Source organism: Podarcis filfolensis (genome assembly GCF_964270895.1).
Source record: "Podarcis filfolensis genome assembly, chromosome: 2".
Taxonomy (NCBI): domain Eukaryota; kingdom Metazoa; phylum Chordata; class Lepidosauria; order Squamata; family Lacertidae; genus Podarcis; species Podarcis filfolensis.
In genome coordinates, this window is record NC_139605.1 from 82,460,644 (window position 1) to 82,483,723 (window position 23,080).

At 41.3% G+C, this 23,080-nt stretch overlaps 1 protein-coding gene across 7 annotated transcripts; it reads right to left on the bottom strand.

Moving 5' to 3' along the window:
* Positions 1 to 4,585: 4,585 nt before the first annotated feature.
* Positions 4,586 to 22,476, bottom strand: AKAP8 (A-kinase anchoring protein 8). Of its 7 annotated transcripts, XR_014544235.1 has the most exons (16): positions 22,358 to 22,476; positions 20,744 to 20,782; positions 20,152 to 20,184; positions 18,523 to 18,811; positions 17,278 to 17,791; positions 16,709 to 16,853; positions 16,303 to 16,349; positions 16,101 to 16,137; positions 14,338 to 14,376; positions 14,159 to 14,255; positions 12,699 to 12,840; positions 12,033 to 12,126; positions 11,350 to 11,480; positions 9,293 to 9,388; positions 7,377 to 7,570; positions 4,586 to 5,943 (listed from the first exon to the last, which is right to left on the bottom strand). XR_014544235.1 is itself a non-coding variant. In XM_083597717.1 (15 exons), the coding sequence occupies exons 1-15, from the start codon at positions 22,371 to 22,373 to the stop codon at positions 5,503 to 5,505; spliced, it is 2,160 nt and encodes a 719-aa protein (XP_083453843.1). In that variant the 5' UTR covers positions 22,374 to 22,474; the 3' UTR covers positions 4,586 to 5,502. The 7 variants fall into 7 exon arrangements, 4 of the variants coding, with proteins under 4 accessions (XP_083453843.1, XP_083453845.1, XP_083453844.1 ...); XR_014544234.1 differs by lacking the exon at positions 14,338 to 14,376; XM_083597717.1 differs by lacking the exon at positions 7,377 to 7,570 and having other exon boundaries at positions 22,358 to 22,474.
* Positions 22,477 to 23,080: the final 604 nt, after the last annotated feature.

The window sequence follows — 23,080 nt, forward strand, 5'->3', positions numbered from 1 at the left end:
GCCACGCCTCGCGCAGGGCACAGGACTTCGAATCCAAGGTTCCCTTACCTCACGGCCACGCCCCTTCGAGTAAGGAGCCCTCCGAGTGGGCGCCGGGAGGAGCGCTTCTCAGTCCCGCCAGGGAGACGGCGCGTGAGGGGTATCGTAAGGCAAGCGGGAGAGGGAAGGAAGCTGCGCCGCCGCCGCCTCGCAAGAGAATGATGGTGCTTGGGAGATGGGACTTACCGCCCCACGAAGGTGCTGCTTGCTCTTTGAAGAACGTAGGAACTGCCGCTTATCTCCAGTCCTTTCCCCCGCGCGCCCAGCACAGATTCCCGGAAACGTGACAGAACAAACTTTGCTCGTTAGAATGCACCACATCCCCGTTTCTGATCTCGCCAGCGGGCCCAATCCGACCCCGCGGATAAATTTGCTACTGCCAACAGTCAGGCAATTAATTGCCCACGAAAGCGTTTAGGAAAGACTACCATCGTGTCACATAGCTCTCCTGCTTGTTAGTCCGCTGACCGGGTTACTTTTGAGCTCTAAGGCTGTTGGTGCTCGATGATGATGATGATGATGATAATAATAATAATAATAATAATAATAATAATAATAATAATAATATTCCTCGGGGCTGGGAATTCTGTGGCGCTTCACTCTGCCCAGTTGCACGCATGGGAATGCGGCGCTATGACACGTAGAATATACCAGCCTTTCAGACAAAAGCAAGCCCTTGGTGCACCACCAGTCCCGAAAAAGATGCTAAATACACAATGGAAAAGGCGACGGGGACCAGTTTCTTCTCTACAAAACAACCCCCAGTGGGAACCTCATTCGCAGAATAAGCTAGGCCCTTGCTCTTCCCAGCTCGTCAGTATTCTTTCAGCAGACCGGAAAGGAAGATTATAGAAGAGGGAGCCTTTGTTCACCTACTGGAGCAGAGGACTTGGATCGTAAACTTTAAGGTGCCTTTAAGGTGGAAGCACATCGGAAAGAACCCTATCTATTTTATACTTGGTATTTCTCATGCATATATATGGGTGGGGGAAGAGAAGGCTCGACTTTTAAGCAGGTCAATCGTTCAGCACTCCCTTTCGTCCACATATTCTGAAGCAGGAGGTCAATGATACCTATAAAAACACAGGCACACCTAAGCATAGCCTTAGTTAAAGGTAAAGGTAAGGTAAAGGACCCCTGGACAGTTAAGTCTAGTCAAAGGCGACTATGGGCTGCAATGCTCACCTTGCTTTCAGGCCGAGGGAGCTGGCGTTTGTCCACAGACAGCTTTCTGGGTCATGTGGCCAGCATGACCAAACCACTTGTGGCACAATAGGACACCGTGACAAGTGCCAGAGCACACTGAAATGCCATTTACCTTCCCTCTGCAGGGGTACCTACTTGCACTGGTATGCTTTCAAACTGCTAGGTTGGCAGAAGCTGCAACAGAGCAATGGGAGCTCACCCCATCATACGGATTCAAGTTTTAGTACCCTCAAAAAGCGCAGTTCATCTTACTTGTTGTAATAACTATTAAATGAATGGAAACTTCCCAGCTGCCGTCCTCGTGTAATAGGACATGTGGTGGACAGTGAGAAACATTTAATAGGAAACAGAACAGTGGCCAATTAGTAGCAGGAGAAGATCACAAGGTTGCCTATGAACTGTTAAAAGTATTGCTAGCTTTAGAAATGGGATGACCTTCTGCGTAATTCAAGAAAGGTGGCATCTGGGCTGCTTTCCAAACTACAACTACAGCAGTCAGCAGCTATATCTTATGCAAAGGAAAGTGGCAGCTTACGACAAAACCCAGAAGTTACTTCGGCATTTAAAACATTTGGGCTGCTTTCCTACATCCAGTTACTTGAGAGTAAGGTGAAGTAGTGGTTAGAGTGTTAATAGTGCTATTTTTCTATATATAAAAAAGAGGTGCTTGAACTTGCCACGAACGCCTCCCTTGTTTCTCTTATAATAGCAATGGCGCCCACCTGAGAGGTGCTGGAACTGAGTTCTGGCTGGGGAAAAAAGCTCTGTCAGATTAGGACCAGGTTTTAAGTCCCAACTCGGCCAAAAATGTGTGCAGCAGTAGCACACTCACCAAACTGAGTGACCTTTGGCCAGTCACTGTCTTGACCCAACTATCTCACAGGGCTGTTGGAAAGATGAAATGGGGAAGAAGAAAACCTTGAGCTCCTTGGAGGAAAGGAGAGATCTAAATGCAATAAATAAGCCCCATTAATTTATTTGTACCCGAGCGTACAAATAAAAGAGGAGTGTCATGTCTACTGGTGGTGGTGGATTAGAGATAGGAATGCATATGTTAATGAGGTAGGTTATCCGTAATACTGGAATAGAACACTAATGCGCCTATCATAGGAATTTTGGGAGCTGCCATATATTGAAGCAGATCATTAGTCCATCTAACTCAGTAATGAGTTAAGTTATGCTCACTGTGTGCTCTCCCACTTACAAATGCTCCTATATAATGGGGAAAAATGTTACCTTAGCCAGATAAGTTATGTGGGCTTTTTGTGTGTGATTTACAGTACAGTGGTACCTTGGGTAAAGTACTTAATTCGTTCCGAAGGTCCGTTCTTAACCTGTAACTGTTCTTAACCTGAAGCACCACTTTAGCTAATGGGGCCTCCCGCTGCCGCAGCACGATTTCTGTTCTCATCCTGAAGCAAAGTTCTTAACCTGAAGCACTATTTCTGAGTTAGCGGAGTCTGTAACCTGAAGCGTATGTAACCTGAAGCGTCTGTAACCTGAGGTACCACTGTAGTTGTAACTTCCCTCACATATACAAAAGTTAACTGCTAGTGAAGACCATAAATTGAAGCTTAGCATATACAGTACATGTCATAGCACCACAAAGAGATCTTTATAACTAAACAGTCTGCAGGCAATGAGAGAACCTGGTCTGGAGTTGAGAGACTGCTTTACCCACAAGATTCTGCAATAAATTAACAGATAAATGCTAATCATTGACTACATTCAGACAAATTTTCAAATTTGTAAAGAACATGATTGAACAATTATTCTGCTCCCCCCTTTCCAGCCAGCACCTAGCTCTAATCAAACGGGTTTTTGTCATGCATGCTTCATTACTTTGATGACAAAAGCAGACCCAAGGAAAACAGAGTCTGATTTGCAATATACTGTACTATACAAAGCACATGCCAAGGAGTGGTCCATCACAAAGGAGTAAAAGGAGTGTTCTGCTCTCAAGGAAGGAGAGGGGAACAAGTAATAGTTCATCCCAGGCAGGCCAATCGTGTATATGCACAGGCAAGCTTAGTCTCAGTAGAGCACCAGCTGTTTTGGCAGGGACCTGTTTTAACCTGTATAACCTGCTGAGAATGTCCACTGTTCAAGGTTCAACTGCACAAAGATGATTTTGTTATAGATGCAAAAGCTGCCCTCATGGAGGTAGACTACAGGGCGGGAATTACTATTTCTTAATGTGAAGTGGGAATTGACCGATTACACTGCTCTGGACTATGGCTGCAGTTACTTAAGGGAGGATCGCTCACTCTTCTATCTTAGCCTGATTGTCATGTAATAATTGGCAATTCCTTCATGCAACTTTCTATTGTTACCATTCATTTTATTCAGTGATAAACCATTAAAGTGCTTATTGAAAAAGAACGATTTGTGGTGAAATATAAGAATGGGAAGTTGCATGAATTCAAATAATGGTATCAATATTCATATAGGAAGCTTCCTTATACCAGGTCCAACTATTTGTCCATGTAGTACTGTGCTGCCTCCTCTGATTTGCAGCAGTCCTCCAGAGCCTTGGCTGAGACTGAACCATTTAACTGGAAATAACAGGGATTGAAGCCGGGCTGTTGTGTGTGTGAAAACACATGCTCTACTACCAAGTGTCAATGCAAAGATAACTTCTAAGTAGTATCAAGTCAAAGTAGTGGGATATTCAGTTGAATGTGTCATATTCCCATCTTCTGGGAGCAACTTCCAGTTATTTGTGCTGTGTGAAGCAGTACTGAATCTTCCACCATTATAACTTCATAAGGATGGCCCTGGATTCGAGTATGATGATGGATAAACTTTTCTGTCAACCTTCTCCACACTATGCATCATCTTATACACCTAAATCATACCCCAGCTTTTCTCTAAACTAAAAAGCCCTGAATGCTGCAACCTTTCCTTATGAGGACTTGGATAATTTTGGTTGTCCTTTTCTGAACTTTCCCCAGCTCTATAGTATCTTGAAATGAGGAAACCAGAACTGTATGCAGTACTCAAAATGTTGTTGCAGTTTTATTTTCAACTCATTTCCTAACAATCCCTGGTATGGAACCTTTGGTATCAGCCACAAGCCCGACTACCTCACTGCTCACCCTGGCTCTAGATTATCAATGAATGCTTTTGATATAGAAACTGGATTTAATATTTATTCCTCTCCTTCAACCACACAGCAGAGATAATTTATTTTCCTTGCATGGTAGCTCTGGCATTAGCGAGTGTGGGATGTGTGTGTTCTAGACAGCAGTCAGTCAACTGCTCTTCTAACATGAGCAATAATGTGACCACACTGTTAAGACAGCACATGTTTTTGAGCCAACTAAATGTAAGATACCAGTTTTCAGTTTCAGAAGTTTATTTAACTGCTAAGACAAAGACCGGGGTTGTTGTTTTCTTTACAAATAGTGCTCCATTCCACTCTTAAAGCTTTAACTACGAACATCAATCCTAACACTCACAAATCTGCTTTTATTTTGCTGGTCTTGGTACTGCTTCAATACTCGCAGGGCAATATTTGGCAATTCACTCCATGAATGATACGTTTGTGATTTTTATTAAGAGGATGGAAATTCAGTGGTGGTATAACTTTTCTCCCTTAGGCTATGCCTCTGTACCAGCATAATGTACAAGCTGCAGCTTGCTAGCCAGAAAATTTGAAATAGTGCTCAGTAGAAATGATAAACCCAGTGTGATACACAATCATCTTGGTGCTTAAAAACAAGTTACAGATGCTATTTTCATGCAATATTGCAAACTGGATAAAGAAAGTAACAGTTTTCAAGGCAGCAAGTCTTTTCTTTAGGAACTTAAATGAGCAAACATTTTCACAAGCAAGAACACACACACACACTTAACTAATCTACTCCTTCATAAAGAAGAGGCCAAATTTCGTTTCCAAATTAAGCTATATTCCTTCAATACTGAAAAATGAACACCTGGGAGGAGCTGAATGATTAACTACTTTGCTTTTTTTCAAATTGTATTGTTCATTCTACAATGAATAAGTCATCAAACCTTTCTTGGGGAATATACAGCCTTCTAGAACAATGAAGCACAAGACTGCTTCCATAACAGAATAGATGAATTCCTTTCTTCAAATCAATAACAAAATTGGCAGCACCCTAGAAATGCACATACAGGTACTGCACTGACATAAGATTTTTTTCCAGGGTGTATTGGGGGGGGATTATACAGCTAAGCCAGTCAAAATCATCTTCATACAATCAATTTATACAATCATTTATATGGTCATTCCTATTGCAGCTCCGCATTTGCTACAATAACTGGTTCCTCCTTGGTGTCACTATTTTCAGCTGTTGCCATTTCCGTAGAGTTCCCTTCTCCCATCTTCAAATGCTCTTGTTCCTCCACTTGGCTTTCTGCTGCTCTCACTTCAAGGCTTTTTTGAGGATGGGCAGACAGTCCCTCTGTTGTTCCTACTGGCTTGATTCTCTCTTTTTCCTGCTCCTCCTCCTCTGCAGATTTATCTTCAGAAAAGGTTATAGTAGAGCAAGCTCTCTCATCCCCTTCTGGTTTAGCAGTTTCACTGACTTCAGTGGTTGTGATCTCATCTGCAGCACTCTCTTTTCTCTCTACTGCAGCACTTTCTGTAGCCTTTTCAGCTTCTGCCCCCTCTAAGGCTCCAGAGTCATCAACATCTTGGTCAACGTTTTCATCTGTAAATGGGTCCTCACCCTGACAAAGGGAAGCAGCATATTATTACTTACTCACAAAATTGTCTGAACCTCCCTTAGACAGCCTCATACCTAGAATGCAGAAGTTTACAACTGAGTGATTGAAATTTGAGCACCCTCACTTCAAAGCACAATAGCCTTTCTTGCCTCAAACAACTTAACAGACTACATTTTTGCTAAATTCTTTCACATGTGCCTGCCAGCACCCTAAAGCCTGTGGTACTATTTGGAAAGCTGACAATGTGTCTGCCTCACAGGAGTAAGATTGGAATGCACTTTGCTGCAGTATATTTACTGTAGCATCAAGAGATGTAATTCTATAATAGAAAAATCCAGTGGAATCTTAAATAATTTTCAACACACCTTTTGAGCCTTCAGCTTAGAGACAGAAACTGTTTTTAGGAAATACCCAGTTGAATCACAGCTATGAAGTGCTGAACTCTCTCGCCACACTATTCAACACTAGCAAGTCTAGATGCTGACATATGGCTATAAACCAATGATGGGTACTCATACATTTTTGTGATCTCATTAAGCAGAACACTCTTTGTGTCCAAGAAACCTAAGGGAATGACTGTACTGGGAACCACTCATACAGCAGTCACACCAAACTCATTCAGACTGAGGTCATGGCTTGTCACTGACCATATCAGGGCCAGTCCTCTCTTTTGCTCTTGCTAGAATTTCTGTTCTTTATTAAAGGAAACACCATATGGAAACAGCAGACACACTAGTGTTGTTCTGCTGATTCTCAAAACCAATGTCTGTCATGTACGGGGATTAAAACCATTCTCTCCCCCACCCCACCCTGCTTTTGTGGATCACTCATGGCTGACCTGCAACTGATGTACAACGGAAAGGCAGCATGCCAGTGCAGAAATCTAGCCCTTAGCCTGATCAAATTCAAGTGACAATTTCTGAACCACAATACTCATGAGGCACATGAGTTCCAAGTTCTCTTCTGGAGTCCTGCTTTTCCATCTATATCCATGCAGTCCCAACCCACAAAAATTGGGCCAGATACAGTACTGCCAAGGATTTCTGCACCTAGCAACTAAACATTTATATTTTATGACGCAGTTGGAGACTAACTGCCTCCATGAAAGAAGATCCATGCAGGTGAAAGACAAGTAGCGCCATCTTCTTTGACTGAAAATCAGCCAACCAGCTTTATTCACTGATGTTCTGTAGTTTCAGAGCTCTAGGCTCTACCCCGCGATTTGGATGTGTCCATTAATCGCCAATTAAAGGGGTGGGGATTCAAAGTCAAAAGCTTCCTCAGGAAGGGCAAGGTGCCAGCATCCTTTAAGGGAGGAAGTAATATGCCAATGTTCAAGAATAATTTCTTGATGCCAACTGCATCACCCTGCCTCCAGCCTTCCTTTCTTGGGGAAGGTGCTGAGAAGATTTTTGATGGGGCAGCTCTGGCATTACCTGGAATCCTCAGATTTCCTTCACCCCTCTCAGCCTGGTTTTGCACCTGGGTATGGTACGGAGACTGTGCTGGGTGGGTCGAAGATCTCCTCCTGCTGATGGACAAAGTTCAGGTGTCCATGCTGATTCTGTTAGACCTGTCGGCAGCCTTTGATACTGTTGATCATGAGGTGTTGCTGAGGCACCTGCGGACCCTAGCAGGGGTAGACGGAGTTGCGCTTGAGTGGTTCCATTTTTTCCTCCGAGAGATCCCAGAGGGTGGCACTGGGCAACTGCTCATCTGCCCCAAGGGCTCTCTCATGCGAGCAACGCAGGGTTTATTCTGTCACCCCTCTTGTTCAACGTGTATGAGAGGCCGCTGGGGGAACACAGCCTCAGTAAATAGGCCATCAGTGTCAACTACAAGCTGATGTGCTCAGCTTATTTTTTTTTTCACTGGACCCAGAGAGCAGAGTCTCAGTTTTACTAGTATCTGTCTAGCAGAGACTAGTTAATTGGCAGAAACTCAGTCTGGTTAAGACCGAAGTGTTGCCATAGGGACAGAGCAGACATGTAGAGGAAATGACAACATCTGCTCCCCCATTAGTTATGCTTGCCATGAGAGGGTCCTGTTGAATCTTGGGATGCTCCTGGATTCCCAGGTATAGGAGCAGCCAAACTTGTTTCTTTTCGTCTTCACCTGGTCAGATGGCTGCAGGCTTTCCTATCAAAAGTGGAACTCACCAATTACATATGGCCATGTATGCTACATCAGCAAACCCTCAATGGTCACACAGGAGTCTCCACATGACCTGCAAATACTCATCTAGGCTACCACACTTCCCATTATTGGCTCATCACATCCCTGCTTTGGAGATAAGTGGCGTCTTTTCCATTCTCAGCAGGGGAAAAGGCTAGTTTGATTTACAGAGCCATAGTGAAATATTTTGCAGAGGCCCTGTCTCACTCATGTCATGCACTGTCCAACAGTTGAGATCAGATCACCTGATGTCAACTTTCTCCCACATGTGATATTTGGAATAACATTGGGACTAACAAAATTTGCTTTGACTTTGGATGCTGTTCCCAAATTAATTTTCTTTAACCCGAAAACTGAAAACTCATTAGGGAAATCAGCATTACCTTTCTACTCAAGAAAGTCCACTCCATGCTGTGAGCAAGAAAAAAATGCTTTTTCTCAACCAACCAGATAAATTTTCAAGCGGTGCTTAGGTTGGGCACAATGCTCCCCCTCAACACAGCTATATTTTATATTAGCAGAGGGTAGCCTGAGGATAGTATTTATTTTGCTAATTAATCTAGTTGTAAGCAGCTATAAATTTCTTCTATACTGGCCACGTTAACACATCACAGTAAGCCACAGTAAATGGTTTGCCATAAAAATGCAGATCCCTAGTTTAGCATTATGCCTGAACCTGGGATTGTGGTTTGTTTCACTTCTAGCAAATCAGTGTGAATCCAAGGTTTGTTCTTGGTTTCCTAATCATGATTTGTTTGCTGTGAAATAAACCATGACCCCAGGTTTGGACATAATGCTAAACCAGGGACTGCCATTTCTCGCTTCTGCTTGCACTGCTTGGGGAGGAGTGAATGAAACCTGTATATGCATTCATTTTAAGCCTTTAACTACAGTTTAGTGTAATGTGTGAATACAGCCAGTGTCTGCTAGTATGAGTATCCAACACATCTGGGAGGAGTGGGAGTGAATGCTAGAGAGGAAGACACTAATCAAGACTCAGATTATACATAAGAAAGCAAAGAAATAATTTTGCTTCCCTCCATCTTATGTGAAAAGACACATGCAGCACACTCAGCAATATTACTGTAACGCTCTGTTGAGGCCAAGCTGAAGCTCCTGCGCTCTTGCTCTGTGAAAAAGCAGGACTACACAGCAAACATCCTGCTTACTTACTTACCTTGAGGTACTTTTCTAGCATTTTCACAATGTGCTTGCTATTCAGAACACTCTTAGCTACGTGGAAACTAGCCTTCTTGAAATGTTCAGCTGCCATCTAGGAAGTGTAGAAACACAAGTCAATATGATGCCTAAGTAGAAAATAAGAATGCTGCAATTCTGGTTATCTTCCTTATTTTACAGCCATCACTTTTGCGGCACTATGCACTCAAGACTTTGTAAAAGAAAAAATACTTAAGAGTAAATATGGTCAGTGAAAAGCTCTTGCCATAGACTTCCTGGTGATGCTTCTGCCTAGGCATTTTCAACTTACGTTACGCTGGAGCTAGGGTTTTGTTCTATATTTGGAGTATTTCTATAAAATGACAAAAACAAAAAACAGCTCTTCCTCCAGCAGAAGCTTCTGCTGGATTGCAGTCCCTTCAACAAATGGAATAGCTTCAATGAACAGAAGGGCAACTCTGGATCCAACACACGGTAATCAAAATGACGGAAGTTTATAAAAAGTGAGTATAGGACAGGAAACTAAAATATGCTTTATATGAACTAATAGATTTATTTGGGCATCTTTACTACCAAAGGGGGCTTATTTCACTATCAGAAGTGTAACCAAAACCGAAATGAGGTTTCTATAGTGCTTTTATCCAACTGTTTATATTTAATAGTGCTTTACTGTATTGATATTTCATAAGGGAAACTTCAATACATACTGCATAAGTACAGAACCAATTTGCACCTTCTCTTCTTACACAATGAAGATACGTTGGCTAAATTTTCCTTCAGGCCAAAGTAGAAGCCGTTATATCCAAGTTTCAGTTGTAACATGGCAAGTTACACATGTGTCATCAAACTATTCAAGCGTTTAACAAATGTAGGTGTAATCTATGTAGCCTATGTATTCCTCTATTCTGCCTATCACTGTTGCTAGCCCTATCACAGACTTAAGTCTTTCAGGGACTATAAGGAAAAATCAAGCACTGTAACTTTACTCATACTCCAATAAAGTTCTCCTCCTTTGTAGCTACAGGTGTCATTATTATGGTCTCTCAAACTGGAAAAACCATGCATATTATTGGCACTTTTTAAAAAGTAGAGTGTACATAAAAGAATGTTTTGCTGAAACCTCACGAAAGTGGTCTGATAGTTTTCATATTTTGAAAAGGAGATACAGAGACACTCATGCCCTTGAGCTAAGAGCCATGACTCACCCAGAAGGCATTCAAATCACCTGCACTTGCTTTTCCTATATAGTGCAATAACTCTTAGGTTGAGTCCCAGACACAGGAGAGAAAAGGGAGAGAGATTTTATGATGGCCATCAGGCAATGCCTTGCCCCACCCTCCAGCCTAAGAGCCTTCAGAATGGAGTTGCTCCCACAGGCATTATGTTTAAGTATCCTTTAGTGAACTGAATAGAGTGGAAGATTATGAGTCATGGAGGTGGTGAGGGTGTGTATGAATTAATCAGTCCTAAGATAATTTTTAATTGCTATTTTGCTAATGTTGCTAATATTGTTTTATACATTATGAATGTTGTGAATCCTATAATATACTTTTTGTTGTAACTGTGCTGTTTAGCTTTTTTTTAGTTCTTTTGTTAAGTGTTTTATGGATTTTAAATGTTTTATTGATGGTTTGTAACTTTTTTACTGATGAGTTGTTCATTATTCTACATGCTTTATGTTGCTATCGTGATTTTCTATTAAGTTATTGTTATTTACTGTTTGTAAGCTGCTTTGCAATTTTTCTGAATGAAATGCTGCACAGAAATATATTCTAATCTATGCTATACTATCATTTATTAGCAACCAAAAAGCAGGTTAATCATGCCTTCATAAATAAGTTTTCAATTGTAATTGAGAAGCAAATCCCAGATTTGAAAAAAGTGTCAGGCATATAATAGCAATCAATCAAAGAATTTCTAAGCCTGCATTACTAAACACACTAGCAAGTAAGCCCCATGCAGTTTGTGGGACTTGCTAAGCAAGCACACATGGACTGCTTTCTAAATCAATGCACTTCATTAATCAATCATATAGAAAATACTAATACTGCTTACTCTGCGATTCCTGTTGTGATCAACAGACCTCAGGTGTCTCTGGAGAAGATGATGTTGTGCAGGAATTAGCATATCACAAGCCATACAATGAGCAGCATCTATCTTTTTAAAAAAGTGCTCCTGGCCAATTCCTGAAATGGTACAAACACAAATTAGATGCACACAACTGAACATAAACTATTAAAATGGTGTAGTATGTTATTTCTCAAGCAGTTGTTTTGACACCATTCCCAGAAATTGGCTACGTTAATCATTTTAAGCATACAAACTAAGAAACAGTTGGTCAGAGAAACTAGAAGAGAATTCAAAGGCCAATGCAAAAAACTCACTACAGCAATAATGGTCATGCCATTAAAAAACCCCCAGCTGCTACTGCAAAACTCCTCACAAGCATTAGCTCCTCTGTCCCTATAACATCCTAGTGCAACATGACCCAAACATAGGGGGAACTATTACAACAATGGCTATAACCTTGTTTTTTGGTCGAAACATCTCTCCTCTTAATAACTGGGTACTCTCTAACTCACAGCAACAGTTAACAGCCTGCCTAATCCATCAGAAGGTGGTGGACTCACCTTCACTAGAGATTTTTAAGCAGTGTTTGTCGTGGATGCTTTAGTTGAGATTTCTGCACTGTACTTTCTAGGTGGTGGTTTGAGAATTCTTAATAGTGTTCCACTTACCTTTGAAAGGATCTGGTTTTTGTTTTGGACCGTCCTTCTCCGTTAGCTCTTGTCGGCGCTTCCCAATTTTCTTATTTCTGTTCACTATATATTTCTGGGGATTGTAAAGGAGAAAATATGTGTAATCAGCTAAGTCACTGTCTCCAAAACTGAGTAAAAAGTCCAGCTAGAGGTGACATTGCAACTATACACTAATCACTCAAATTAGTGATCTCCAATCACTATGTAGTTCACTGGATAACAGCTTCTTAACAGTTCTGTTTCAATCTTTCCTTCACACTTTCAGGTGGGACTCATCAACTTAAGCCCTAATGACCAACCAGTTAGACACTACTATCCAGAAATATGCTGCATTAACAAATTACTTGATAGTAACTTGACAAAAAACCTAGTTCAGGCTTCCTCAACCTCGGCCCTCCAGATGTTTTTGGCCTACAACTCCCATGATCCCTAGCTAGCTGGACCAGTGGTCAGGGATGATGGGAATTATAGTCTCAAAACATCTGGAGGGCTAAGGTTGAGGAAGCCTGACCTAGTTTAAGAAAAACTTACAAAAATAACCACTAGCAATTCTTTGGGCATTAATCACAATTACTGGATAGCAGAAGCAGTTCAGTTACCCGATAGTTGTTTTTGTTCACAACTTAAAATCCCAAATAAGCATACCTGCAGGAATTCTACAGTCTTGTCAGGCAGTTTGGTCCCGATATATCGCAGGACCTCCTTGTGAAATTTGCTCTGTAGATGCTTCTCCATTTCTTCATCATCAAAGCTTCGGAATTTACATACAGAGCAAGCAAACTGGATTCTAAAGGAAGGCATTGAATTTGATTTTTAGTACACATTATTTATGAAATTCAATACATAGAAAATAAATTCCATAAACTCAACTATTGTCCTAACAGAACCTAAGAAACTTTCTGTCTACCAGATTCCTTTGCTGCTTCAATCTAGGGTTGCACTGTTTGTTTATTATAGCAAACTATGCATAACTTTGCTACAATCTATTTTCATCTGGAGTTTACTAATATTTTGAAATTATCTTGTAACAGCAATATCACAACATTAACAATGTAAGTTTTCATCACACAACACAAGAGTGCTGTAATTCTTCGGTTCAATCCACAGGAGTTTCCATACACTAAGAAAGCATCTCTCCTGAAGAGCAGCAGTCCATTTCAACCAAGTTTTATAAAACAGGCATAAGACATAAAACCTTCTGGACCTCCTTCACACCCCTGCTTGACTCATGTAATTCACCATTCTTCTTCCTCTACCCATGCCTCCAGGCCACACACACATGGAAAGGAGAAAAATGGGGGGGGGGACTACTCTAGGCAATTAAGGTTTTTAAGTTTCTCAAACTGAAGTGCCATCCTTAGAAACCACACACACACACAAACACAGTTATGGAAATACTGAAATGCAATATTAGTTGATATAACCAATTAACCTTCCAGAAGAGTATTTGCCTGTATTACAGAATTACATACATTTTGGAAGGGAGGAAAAAGGAAAAAATGTGTTGAGCAAGCCTACTTAATCTGGAAACAATCAAAGATATAATCAGCCTTGTAGACATGTATGGGATGCAAGATGAAGTATTTACATTTTGATAAATGCAGAATTTTGGTGGGTAAAGGAGGACAGAGGAGTCACATAAAACATGGGCATGGCATGGGCAAGTCCTATAGAATCTCAGCTGGCTACCATTAAGCAACCATTATTTTAATTAAATTATTAATTTCTACACTACCTTTTCAACTAGGTAGCCCAAAACAGTTCACAACGATTTTTTCAAATTGTTACTATTTGTACATTTTATTAGCAATTTAAAAGACAATGTATGAAACTAAATTTTACATAGCAAGAGCCATTTGTTTTCCTTGAGCTGGAAAGCAAACTTGCAGGGTAGCAGGAAAAAAAAATTGTAGAAAGAGACAGCCCAAGAAACTTTAGTGAATATTCCTGGAGAAACAACAGAATGTTCTCAATTACCGCAGCCATATTTCGAAAGGCTACATATAATGTGGGTTTAATTTTATGTATGAAGCAGAAATTTAAGTTAAAATGAATTTTAAGCCAAAGATGTTTAAAGATGTAAGAGTTCTAATCTGTTCAGTTACCTGTCCATAGCACGATCACGCATTCGATCCCTCTGCCTCTGCTTCTCTTTTCTTTGTTTTGACTCTTCATCATCATCATCAATGCCATCACCAGATGCTACAGGAAGTTAAATTTAAGGCAGTTCTTTAAGAACTAACGTTCAACTGCATTACAATGTCATGGGATGAAAATATTGTACCTTCTAATCTCTCCTCTCCTCTTTCCTTGACTTGCTTTTCTAAGGGTCAATTAAAGATCTACCATGTGAAGGCAATAAAAAAAGCACTTACCTCTATCAGTGTTTCATATGGCAAGTGTAATTCACAAATATTATTTACATTATTCATTAAATTGCACTTTTTCAACACAGCCATAGCCTCCCTCATGATATACAACATAGGCATGAGGGCTATTCTCATAAGAAATACTGCCACGGTGAAACTGCTTTCTGTTAGTCACGCTTATGTCAGTCCTCTGAATGGTTCTTAGCTAGTGCAGTGGAAGAAGGTGGAGTGGGGAACAGTCACACTCATATCCCTAGTCAACTCTGAAGTTCACTGGGTTGCCTTGAGAAAGTCAATCTCAATCACAGGTTGAATGGACACTAACATTTCTCTCTGAGCTTCTTAGGAAGACAAGAGATACATAATAAATATCTTGTAATAAACAAACAGTAACAGAAGAAGAAAATTGAAACAATGTAGTCTCAAAAATAGTAATATATGTTTCAACAACACAACACACACTACAACTATAAGAAATACATCCAGATGTGCTGAAACAGCTGGGTATACCTATACAGTTCACTAATATCTTTCTTTATGTTTCTATCAAGCTAAACAAATGGCCCAGGGAATGAAAACTGGTTACTGGACAACTAAGCCAACTAATAGGCATAGTGTGAATGTGCTGTCTACAGAGTCCCTGTCACGATGTATTAGCTAAGATTCCTGCATTGTAGGGGGTTGGACGAGATGACCCTTGGGGTCCCTTCCAACTCTATATGAGAGGTGGTTTCAGCCACTTTCCTGCTGCTGCATTGCACAGGGCTAAGCCATGGTCCAGCTTAGAATGTTATCCAAACTCGGCCTTCTGGTTAATCTTGCTCCATATGAAATACAAACTGTAATCAAGATTTGTTCTTAGGTTTACACCTTAGGGCAAACTATAGCTTAGCTCAAGGCAGCACAGCAGAAGAACATCAGGTGAGGAGTCCATGTTCTCTTCTTCTGGAACCCTCACGCATCCATACTAAGTTACAAAACCCAGCTCATAATATGTAGATAATGCTAGAGCTTGGGACTGAAAAGAGTAGATTTTAGAGTATAGTATTTATTTACCCAATTAATATGTTATGGAATTCACTGTCACATGATGCAGTGATGACTATCAGCTTTAGATGGCTTTAAAACAGGAATTATCACTAATTTGTTGAATATTGGCAAGAAAAACTAAAATTAAAAAAATTAAGCTGAGGATGATATAATATTTTCAGTTTTCAGAGACACCTGGCTAGTCACTGCTTTTAAGGAAGATACATGAATGCTACAATACTATCTCCCCTAAGGTGTTAATATTGTTGTTACAAGTTTTTGAGTTCAAATTAATTTTAGCCAGTTGCATCTACAGTGGTACCTTGGGTTACGAACATAATTCGTTCCAGAAGTCCATTCTTAACCTGAAGCATTCTTAACCCGAGGCGCGCATTCCCTACATAGGCCTCCCGCGGCCCTGGAAGTGGATTGCGTTCATATTCGGGGTAAAGTTCGCAACCCGGGACACCTACTTCCGGGTTTGTAAGTTTGTAACCCAAAACATTCGTAAGCAGGACTGTTAGTAACCCGAGGTACCACTGTAATGGCCTCCATAGATGATCAGAATGGAATTCCTACCCACTCCACAATCCCGCATAACTTTCAAGTGGAAAGTTAATATAGGCTTGCCAAATGAATTAAACCCTACCTTTCCTCTTTCGATCTTCATTGCTTCTCTCATGCTCCTTTAAAAAAAGGGAGAGAGGGATTACACAAAGTAATTAATTTTACATCTCTTAAAAGCTCAATGTATGCTCAATATGCTGCATTACAATGTCAGCAATCCAAAACATTCATCACTTTAAACGATCACTTCTGAAAATCCAGATACTTTTGAGAAAGTTACTTACACCTTTATCTCTTTCATCTCCTGATTTGTCCTCTCCTTCACCATTATCTGTCAATACACAAGACACCATTCAACTACTGTGAAAAGTTCATTTTATTTTATAGTCTAAACATAGCACTCTTCTGAGATCATTTAAAGTGGAAATTTGTTTTCCATCTGCTGAGAAATTTACTTGCTAGCATATATTTCCCAACTCTTCTCCATCTTACTACAGAGATGCAGGCCATTTATTTATTTGGTGAACTGTAACATTGCCGTAAAGTACTATATTTTATAGTGGCACATCGAAGAGGTAGGATTTATAATGACATATTTAATAAATGATTAGAAGACAAATAGGTTGGTACCAAAGCAAAGGATGAGAAAAAAGGAGACTAGTCCCTAATGTAACAAAATCAAAACATTACCATTGTCAGAATAACCTCTTTCACTTTCTGTCTTTGTCTGTTTGCTGTCTGGTTCATCTCCACTTTGGGAATGTTTCCGTTTGCGTAATCCACTTTCAAAATCTGAATGCCCACCAAAACGACCACGGAATGGTCTTCTCTTTGGCTAGAAAGAAAAAAAGAGCAATACATGCTTGGCCAGTTTGTTGGCACTTGCCAGGACCCCAAGGAACGCATTAGTTTCCTGCTATAAATGTCCTCTTTCACAAAAATACATTTCATGCATTTCCTTAGTAAAGAATAAAGCCCAACCCATGCACCCAAGGAACACCCATATATCGCTACCTCACAAGCAGGCATTTTTTCAAGCAGTTCATCTCAGTTCCAATAAAACAAAAACATCACTATTTTGTCAATATCACTTCCAATTATTGCAATGAAAAATAAAAATAAATGGTGTTATATTATACATCCTACATAAAAATAAGACCATCTTCTCTTGTTGTTAATCAGTGAACCAATCTGATGATTTACAACTACTGAAACAGCTATAAATGTAAGAGTTCCTAAGGTTAGTGTGCTAAACTTACTCTGCCACGTGATCTGTTGAAGCCATAGGGCATGTTCCCAGGAAACCTTCCCATTCCCATTCCTTGCATTCCCATCATGCCGTAATCATAATCCCCATAGTTGCCATAGTCTCCGTAGTCTCCATAATCACCATAATCTCTATACTCTGGGACGAGTGCTTGGGAAAATAGTGATGGAAGCCGGTTGGGTCCAGGTCCTTCCATATTCCTTCCACCCATGTAATTCATCTCATTCCATTGTGCAGACATCCGTTCTGTACTTGATGGCATGAAGTGGTCACGATTGAAAGTGTTTAGGTGCCCTCGATTCTGGGCCCTCCCTCTGGCAAAGCCATAGTTGTTTCCTCTGTTGCGGGGCTGATCTCTGCGGTCACCAACATCATCATAGCGGCTTCCAAAAGAATCATTCCGATCTGATCCAACTTCATTATAGTCATAGCTGGTTCTGTACAGGTCACGATCAGGCACTGATGCTCTAGAGTCATAGGACTCATAAGACTCAAATCTGAAAGAGCTGTATTACAAGCAAAGAATTCAGTCAGTAGTTATAGAGGACTTGACAGGTAGTCCGAACAGACTTGGCACAGATACAAATTTGCATGCTGGAGGCCCTCTGAAAGTTTATTTGCTTCTCTACAAAGAAGGGGAAATAGCTTAGTGGTGGAGTACATGCTTTGCACGCAGAAGGTTCCAAAGGTTGGAATCTCCAGGTAAAAAAAGACAAGTAAAAGGACTGAGAATGACCTTTACCAAAGAGCCTGGAAAGCTGCTCCTATTCAGAGAAGACAACACTGAACTAGATAGATCAATGATCTGACTCTGCATAAAACAGCTTTATATGTTCACTGTATTGGAATAAGGAGCAACGCATTCTACAACAAAAGTAGAAGGAAACAACCTGTATCTGTTAGACAACCAGGGACCCTTACAAATTATGAAAGTTATATAACATGTATTTTCTATGTGGTTTCAAGGCACTATTATGAAAACCCTGTTTGAAAATCTCTTGTTGAGCTGATGCCTCAACAAGAGAAGGCAGCAGACCCTCTCTTCAACAGGTTGCCTTCTCTTGCATGAAAGCTTTGTCATCAGAAACTATAGCATTTGTTTAACTGTACCAATGTTAAGCTACTATCTACATATCAAGTAATGAATATTGTTCTACCAATTCTTGTTTTTAACAAATTAAAGTTCAATTGAGAACTAGAAATATGTTTTTCAGAGATGAGGAGAATCTTTATTTACCTTCCCTGATCTTCCATGCCTTCCCCAGGACCACCACTGCCTTCCTTTGACAGCATATCCAGACGCTGGTTTATTTTTGCTATAATGGAGTCAGAGTTTTCTGTGCCCACTGCCCCACTACCATAATTTACAACTGGCATGCGAGAGCCCATCTCAGCACTCATTGTCATGTCGGTAGCTTTAGGAGCGTCCCAGGTAGTTGCAGCAACACTGGCAGCATCATAGTTGTATGGGGCAGCTGTAGTAGAGCTGCTGGTTTGGGTGCTGTAATAATCATAGCCTTCATAGCCTGGAAAAAAGGAAAGACAATAGTACAGTAAAAATGGGGGCTCTGAGTTTCAAGTGTCAATCTTATCTATGGAAACCATCACCAAAGCCAACACTCATACACACTTGAAAACAACTGTCAGATACAAACATTAATAGGCCACCACTGCCCACTGCCACAAGACCAATGAAGAGTTATTGCTTTAGTTATGTGCCCACAATTAAAGAGGTGGAGATTTTAGGTGTGTTATTATCATTTTACTTCTATAAAAGCAAATGTAACCCACCCCATTTTCCTTGAAAGAAGAGCAGTATAAAAGTTAAAAACACTACATGATCTACATCACACATTGTTTTGTATACTACAAGCTGAATTCTGCAGATTATTTCTGTGTGTATGTGTTTCACTTGAGTTTGTGGCTGATGAGGCTGTTTGCTCAGGATTGAAGGGGTTAATTCTCTATTTGTGGCAGAATGGTACCTGAATAGATTCTCATCAGGACAGAAACATGCCCGTGACTGCCTAAAGTTCTGATTTCCTCAGAAGAGGTCAAGGCCCCCTCACTGTCCCCCTTCTACAGCTCCCCGCCACTGCCCCACCATGGGCTCTCACTTTCTCCTCTTGTAACTTTCTGCCTCCTGTTCTCCCTTCAGCTTTGCTTCATTTGTCAATTAGCAGCTATATTAAAATCTTGGATTTCTCCAATGATTTCTATGAGAGGCTCTCATTTCCAACCCTGGGTCTAATTAAGAATAATTTTCCAATGTGTGGATAGGCTATTCCCCAGTTTACAATGAAATGGTTCTTTGTGCTGTTTTTGTATCTATATCTCTCTTCCTCCATCCCTTTCTCTCCATCCACTGGACGTAGAAGGGAAAGAAGGGGAATGGGGAAAAAGTATAAATATAATGGTCAGCTTCCACTCTCCCTAATTCCTACTAAACTTCCCTTCTCTCTCGGTTAGCTTCTCTTGCATTCCTGCCAGTTTTGAAGCCCCCCTTCAAGAGCCACTTCCATCCCTCTTCCTCCAATCCTCACCGCCAACTTTTAAGATTCTGTAACTACTAAGCACACTCAGCCTTCACTGGGCCTTTTCAGGGATCCACCCAGATAGTTTTGACTTTTTAAACATGTCTGTGCTTTTGCAAACCTCTGGGTTCCCCTAAGCATGCTGATACTCAATGGCCCTTTTTTAGCTACAAAGTTGTTGTAACTCTGGAGCCAAGTTCTGCTTTAGGAGGAGTGATGCAAATTCAAATTCTAACTTATATAATGCCTCTAAATGTTCCAGTCAGTTATTCTTATTAATTCTGAGAAAATTAGCAAAATATTTAAGATAGTACTGCAAATAAAACACATACCTTGCCAACTTGCTGGATTTGTTGAATAGCCACCTTTTAAAGAGACAAAAGTTTACTTCTACATTAAACACGTCAATCAAAGCGATGTTAACACAACACAGATTAAGTTCTTTCACAAGGCAAGCAATTTAAAACAATTTTCAATGAATTAGTTCTTTGACAGCAACGCAATAAAACACAAGTGATGTGTTAAAGAGTTAAGTACACATATATAGGCAATATCCACCATCATACCAGAGGACTTCCCCTTCCTCTCCTCTACCTGCAGCTACTCACACCTCTCAATCTACTCTAAAATCACCCAACTCTCTGGAGCAGATTTCAGAAGTGCATGGGGGCTGCAGAGGGGGAGGAAAGGGGAAATTAGTTGCCCAAATAGCTAAAACCATTGGACATCTCCTATACAAAATAAAATCCTCTCAATATATTGTCCCCAAAGTAGAAGTTCAAGACTGCTCAGGACCTTTAAAAAAATATTATTTGTGACCTATGCTTAAGAGAAGCATATTTATAAACACACTTATGCTCAACATTCTTAAGGTTATCTTCTATTTCTTTTCTAAACTTTTTATTTTAGGAGATCATGACTTACCTTGAGTACTGGTGGCCTCAGTACCCCAGGAACTATAACCTGTAAGAGAAATATTGACTCATTAACTCACAGAAACACACATTAACTTCTCCCCTCCCAGACTCTCTCTCTTAACTACTTTCACATACAGCAGCTGTAATTTGAGTGAAAATGTGACTACTCAAACATGCCAATTTACAGTAGTTAGTGGTTTGCTGTGAAAGCACCAATCTCATCCATTTTGCCTGCCTTCTCCAGCACACAAGGGAAACAAACTATGATCAGTAAGTCAGGGACAAACTGTGGGTGAAGACAGTGGCTTGTTTGGAGCAAAACAAACCACAGCTCCCAGTTCAGACATACCGCTAAGCTAGGGGTTTTGTTTCACATTTAAAGATGACAAAATTATCATATTCACAGTAAATCACCCCTAATCTTCAGACCCTGCCCGTCGCACATTCTGCATATGATACCAGACTGTATGCACACCCTGCTGAATCCAACAAAATTAGGAAAGGAACTAAAAGTAAAACTACCACCCCATAATGCGGTTTTATACAAATCTATGGTGTGACTGCCTTTGGAATACAGTGTATAGATCTGGTAGGCTCATCTCAAAAAACGATATTGTAGATTTGGAAAAGGTTCAGAAAAGGCAACCAAAATGATTAAAGGTATGGAGTGAAAGGTTGCAACATTTGGAACATTTTAGTTTAGGGAAACGATGATTAAGAGTTGACATGATACAAGCTTATAAAATTACGAATGGCATGGAGAAAGGGGATAGAGAAAAGTTTTTCCTCCCTTTTTCGTAACTCTAGAACTCATGGACATCCAAGGAAGCTGAATGTTGGAAGATTCAGGACAGACAAAAAGTACTTCTTCACTTAGTTAAAACTATGGAAGGCATTTCCACGGTTAAGAAGAGACGGCTGCGAACTTGGATGGCTTAAAAGCAACGACGAGATAAGTTCATGGAAGATAAGCCTATTGACAGTGAGTGACTAGCTACAGGCCTTTTAACAGGCGGACGCCTCTCCTGGCGTCGACTGCATAGCAGGAAAAAGGATTCGCTTGCTACCTACAGGGGTGGCAGAGGCGTTAAAGTCACAGGAGTCCTGCCAGGGACAGGGAAGATCTTGGCAACTTTTAATGGAGATGTGGAAACGACTTTTCCTCTATATGGACCAAGCGCTAAGCCCAGGAAGCTGCGGGTGTCTGGAGGAGGGGGCAGGCGGGCTACAAAAGCTAAACCCCCACCCCCGGGGGAGGAGGGGAAGAGGCAGCACCCCACACAGAAGAATGGGGCGCAGGAACCGCGCGCTGGCGCAGAGGAAAGGGGTCGCCTCGACGCCATTTTGTGTCGTCTTCGGAAAAAGGGCCTAGTCCCGCCTTCCTCGCAGACCGTGGAGATTAGAAAGAGGCGCTCCATTCGCCAGGCCAATCTCCTAGAGGGGCAGCGCCGATGGCCAATCAACGCCGCCCGTGTCTCGCGGAGGCGGTTGAGAGCCACCAGGCCTAGTCGGTGCGGAAAGCCACCACGGTGAGGTAAACAGCCCTATCCCGAGCGAAGCCTAACCCGCGTTTGACGGGTTTCCCGGTCCCTTCCCCCGCCCCTGCAGCGCCAGCTCTCACCATAGCCCTGATCCATGGCTTCCCTCTCCGTCAACCTGCGATCACGCAGAGTAACCTATACCCTCACTGCGCGAGCGTTGGAGCCCACCGCGGATTGGCTCCTCTTGCGTACTTCTGAGTTTCTATTGGTTGCGATCTCAAAGTCCTGCCCATTCGTGTTTCCCGTGAGCGGTTCCTACTCCCGCCTCCCCGCGTGAAATCCCTTCCCATTGGCCTGGCTTCTTAAAGCGACCGAAATGGCTCGTTTAAGAGAATTTTCCGGTTCCTGCTTAAATTGGTGAGAGGCAAGGGTGGAAGGAAACAACAGGGTGTATGATGAGCCTATATGAAGTGGCCGCGGGGAAATGATCTCATTTGTTGCGGTGCTGTAACTTCGCTCACACACCAAAAAGAAAGCAGCTGCCAGAGGGTGTCTAATTTCCCCACCACCCTAGCAGAGACCTGCGCTTTTAAATGCATGTTGCATATGACAAATTATATAGATGCGAGTTACACTCCTGTCCCTTTCGCGGGCAATGATTTTTTGTTGCAAAATCTCGTTTGGTATCGTGCTTTAAAAATGCTCTCTCTCTAAACTAGGACAATACTCCTAGTTAAAAGACTGGTTTGTAATTTAACTCCTACAGCCTTTCGCTGTCGTAGAATTAGGTAGGCACCTGCTGAATTTCTAGATGTTATTTTCCAGATGCGCAGGCATTTTTCTGTCCTGGCGAAACAGTCTTA

Bases quoted from the DNA above. Each gene is read 5' to 3' on its own strand.
- AKAP8 (XM_083597717.1), bottom strand. The intron at 12,127-12,698 runs GTATGCTTATTT...TACAATCCCCAG, and splicing joins AGACTGTAGAATTCCTGCAG to AAATATATAGTGAACAGAAA. The intron at 5,944-9,292 runs GTAAGTAAGTAA...TCCCTTTGTCAG, and splicing joins TGCTAGAAAAGTACCTCAAG to GGTGAGGACCCATTTACAGA.